Consider the following 3,596-nt stretch of genomic DNA (forward strand, 5'->3'; position numbering starts at 1 on the left):
GGTCCGAGTGTGAAACGCAATTATACATTTTTATTTTTTGTAATAAATCATAAAAAATAGAACCTCGATTTGATTTAATCATTTTAAAACTTTAGGGATCAATTTAATTTTTTTTTTAAAAAAAAAAGAAAAGAAAAAAAAAACTTACTCTTAGACTTGATTTAGTATTTTTGTTTTCTTTTTCAATCGTTTCTCCACATACCATCTGATTTAATTGAAAATTTAATACCCCATTCGTATTTTCTTGATTTATCTTTAAATCAATCATAATGAAAATTATAATTTCTTATTTTAAAACAAATGCATTAAATGATATTCTTTAAAAACTTTCATTTTATAAGGTGGATAAACAATTTATGATCAAGCAAGTAGCTAATAAGATAATAAGATGTATGGTGTGTTATCGTTATAGATTTGTGTTGTTTTGTGATGTTAATTTCAAATACCACATGCTCTTTAGAGGGTTCCTTTCTTTTACTGCAATTAATTAGAATCAAAGTTTATTTCATCATTAGTATATAATTTGTGGGTAAAAATTGTTCTTCTTCTTCGGCATTTCATGCCTTCTCTAATGCGAATTGGGCTGGTTGTCCCGATAATCGCAAATTCACTAGCGGCTACTGCATTTATCTTGGCTCTAATCTAATCTCATAGATCTCTAAGAAACAAAAGACTATTGCTAACTCGACACATAATCGAGTATCGGTCCCTTGTCAATGCCGCTGCCAAGCTACATAGTGTGACAATATTGGAGCCGCATATTTGACTGCGAATTCAACTTTTCATGCCAGAACAAAACATATTGAAATAGACTTTCACTTTGTGCTTAATTATGTTGCTACCAAGAATCTTCTGATTCAGTTTATTCTCAGGAAAGACAACCTAGCAGACGTGTTGACCAAGCCTCTTTTGTCACAAGATTTCACTTCCATTACAGTTTAGTTTGCAGGGGCATGTAAGAGCAGATAATCAAATAGTTGGACATTTGATATCTACTCCTAAAGATAATGCAGAGGATAGAAGCAGCAACTCAAATCCAGCACTTCAAGATAATGCAGCAGCTCAATATCATGATAGAAATAGGGTAGGAAAGCTATTTTGAATTTTGTATTTATCATTGTAGTCTACTGTATATGACACATATAAATACAAGCTGATATCTCAACACAAAGTGTGAGAAACATTTTATAAAACATCTATTGTTGATTACCTTATACCCTTTTCTGTTCATGCTGTATAATACGTATGTAAAAGTCTAATCTCCATCACAGGACATGAATAGAAATACTTTTTTTTTTTGTTCAAGGGGTGAAATCCATTCCTTAATAATGGCTTCCAGTATGAATCCAAAACGCTAATGAATTATTATCCTCCCAATACATCTATTTCGACGGATATAGGAGCATGCAAAGTTGCAAAATATATGATCAGAGAGGCCCATGCTCATACATATACTGCACAACCTTAAAGAAATAAATTATAGTTGATCATTCCAAAAAATCACACTTTAATGGTCACAAACAAACTTACAATGGGTAACAAAAACTTTAAGAATCAGCGACCGCCCGAGAGAAGCGAATCTGCAACGAAAGACGTAGGCGTGAACACATTGTCCATAGGAGCCGCCGGATAAGACATGGCGAACGATAAGCCGTTGGCATAAAGACTAACCGACGGTAACTTTGGAAGAGGAACATCCCCCTCCAAGAACTGCACAACTTGGCGCATGCTTGGTCTAGCTGCAGGCTCTGAATTAGAGCATAGCAACCCAAGTTTCAATACCAACTCTACTTCCTCTGCTACATAATCTGTGCGCAAATTTGGATCCCTTGCCTCAAGAATTTCGCCTCGGTTCAATTGAGAAAACACCCAATCAACCAAGATGACATCCTCTGTTCGCCACTGTGGCTCTATTGGTCTTCTTCCACAAGCCACCTCAAGCAAAAAGGCCCCAAAGGCAAACACATCGGTGCTTGTAGTGGCCTTGCCGCTTCGAGCAAGCTCCGGCGCAATATACCCTATGGTTCCAACCACATGGGTCGTCTGAGGGTCAGTTCCACGGTCATAAAATCTTGCAAGACCGAAGTCTCCTAATCTAGCATTCAGTTCACCATCTAGCAAGACATTACTAGCCTTGACATCTCTGTGAACAACAACTTGCTCCCATTCTTCGTGTAGATAAAACAGCCCCGATGCCACACCTTGTATTGCTCGAAATCTCTGGCTCCAGCACAGAGTGAGCGTAGGTTGGTAAAAAAGGTACTTGTCTAGGCTTCCACTAGGCATGAAGTCATACACCAACAGCAGCTCTTTCTTTCGCCGGCAATACCCCAAGAGTGGTACTAAATTTCTGTGGCGGAGCCGACCCATGCTGGCAATTTCTGCAACAAATTCTTTCATTCCCTGCCTTGATTCATGGGAGATCCTCTTCACCGCAATCTTAATTTTGGAGGTAGGTAGTACACCTCTATAGACCTTACCAAATCCACCTTTGCCCAATAGCTCTTTCTCCCTAAATCCTTTTGTGGCAACAAAAAGATCTTTGTATTTGAATCTCTGAGGCCCATAGTCAAGCTCCCAGTCTTCCAGCAATTCTTCGAACTTCCTCTTCCTTCTTATGACATAAATTACACCTGAAATTGCTACCGACGCTAAACTAACAATAATCACAGGCAACCCAATTGTCAAAAATTTAGATCTCTCTATACCGACTGATATCGGAGGCAACTGGACTTGAGAGAGAAGAAGTTCTGGAGCCTGGCCATTCATCTGAAAGCTCCAAGCCAGAACATAATGGTTCGCTAGGAGCTGGCCAGTTGCGGACGAGAAGCCAACATACATGTTGTTGCCAATGATTGGTGAAAGATCGCGGGACAAAGACAATAGCGGAATTTTGGGTTTACCGACTTCAAGTGGAGCTAAAGTAACATTGATTTGCTTCTGGACACCATCGTATTCCACCCAAACTTGCATTTGCTGCCCACTTTTAAGGCGCAGGGTCCTAAACCCACCATTGTCATCAGCATAATATCCTGCTGTAGCAGATCCCTCGGACTGGAACCCGTTTATATTAATCCCAACATGGTTATCATTGATGTCGTGAAATTCTGGGTTCTTGGTTGTATCGAGCTCTACGACAACGATTTGATTCTTGGGATCACCAAAGCTGCTAGTATTGAAAAGGCCAAGGGACTGGGATAAAATACCTGCCAGGAGTCCACTTGTTGGAGCAATCACGAAATTAAGCCCATAACCGCTCAAAGCGGCATCTTCAGAAACGATAGCGAAGACGAAAGTCGTAGAGAAGGAGGAAACGTCGCCATTCGACGAGTTCCTGAAGCTTATTGGATTGGGGTAGAAAGCCTGGCCCATTTTAGCCTTTGTATTATTAGTGAGCTTCAAAAGGCCAGTGGAAGTGATTTCTGCTATGCCGTCTAGGCTTAGATTTGCCGGCTTAAACCCGACGAAGGTGAAGCTGGTATCTTCGGAGGATACGAAGCTGATTAGGAGAGACAGAAGCAATACTAGCTTGGACATGAACATGGCTATACTGTGCATCCGCTCCCTCTTTTCACGGTTTCATTCTTCTACTTTCA

General features: G+C 39.9%; 1 protein-coding gene across 1 annotated transcript; it reads right to left on the reverse strand.

The window, feature by feature from the left end:
- Positions 1-1,147: 1,147 nt before the first annotated feature.
- LOC132191940 (L-type lectin-domain containing receptor kinase IV.1-like) lies at positions 1,148-3,596 on the reverse strand. Its single transcript, XM_059607077.1, has one exon. The coding sequence runs from the start codon at positions 3,556-3,558 to the stop codon at positions 1,555-1,557; it is 2,004 nt and encodes a 667-aa protein (XP_059463060.1). The 5' UTR covers positions 3,559-3,596; the 3' UTR covers positions 1,148-1,554.

The sequence above is a fragment of the Corylus avellana genome, chromosome ca9 (assembly GCF_901000735.1).
Source record: "Corylus avellana chromosome ca9, CavTom2PMs-1.0".
In the NCBI taxonomy this organism is placed as follows: Eukaryota; Viridiplantae; Streptophyta; class Magnoliopsida; order Fagales; family Betulaceae; genus Corylus; species Corylus avellana.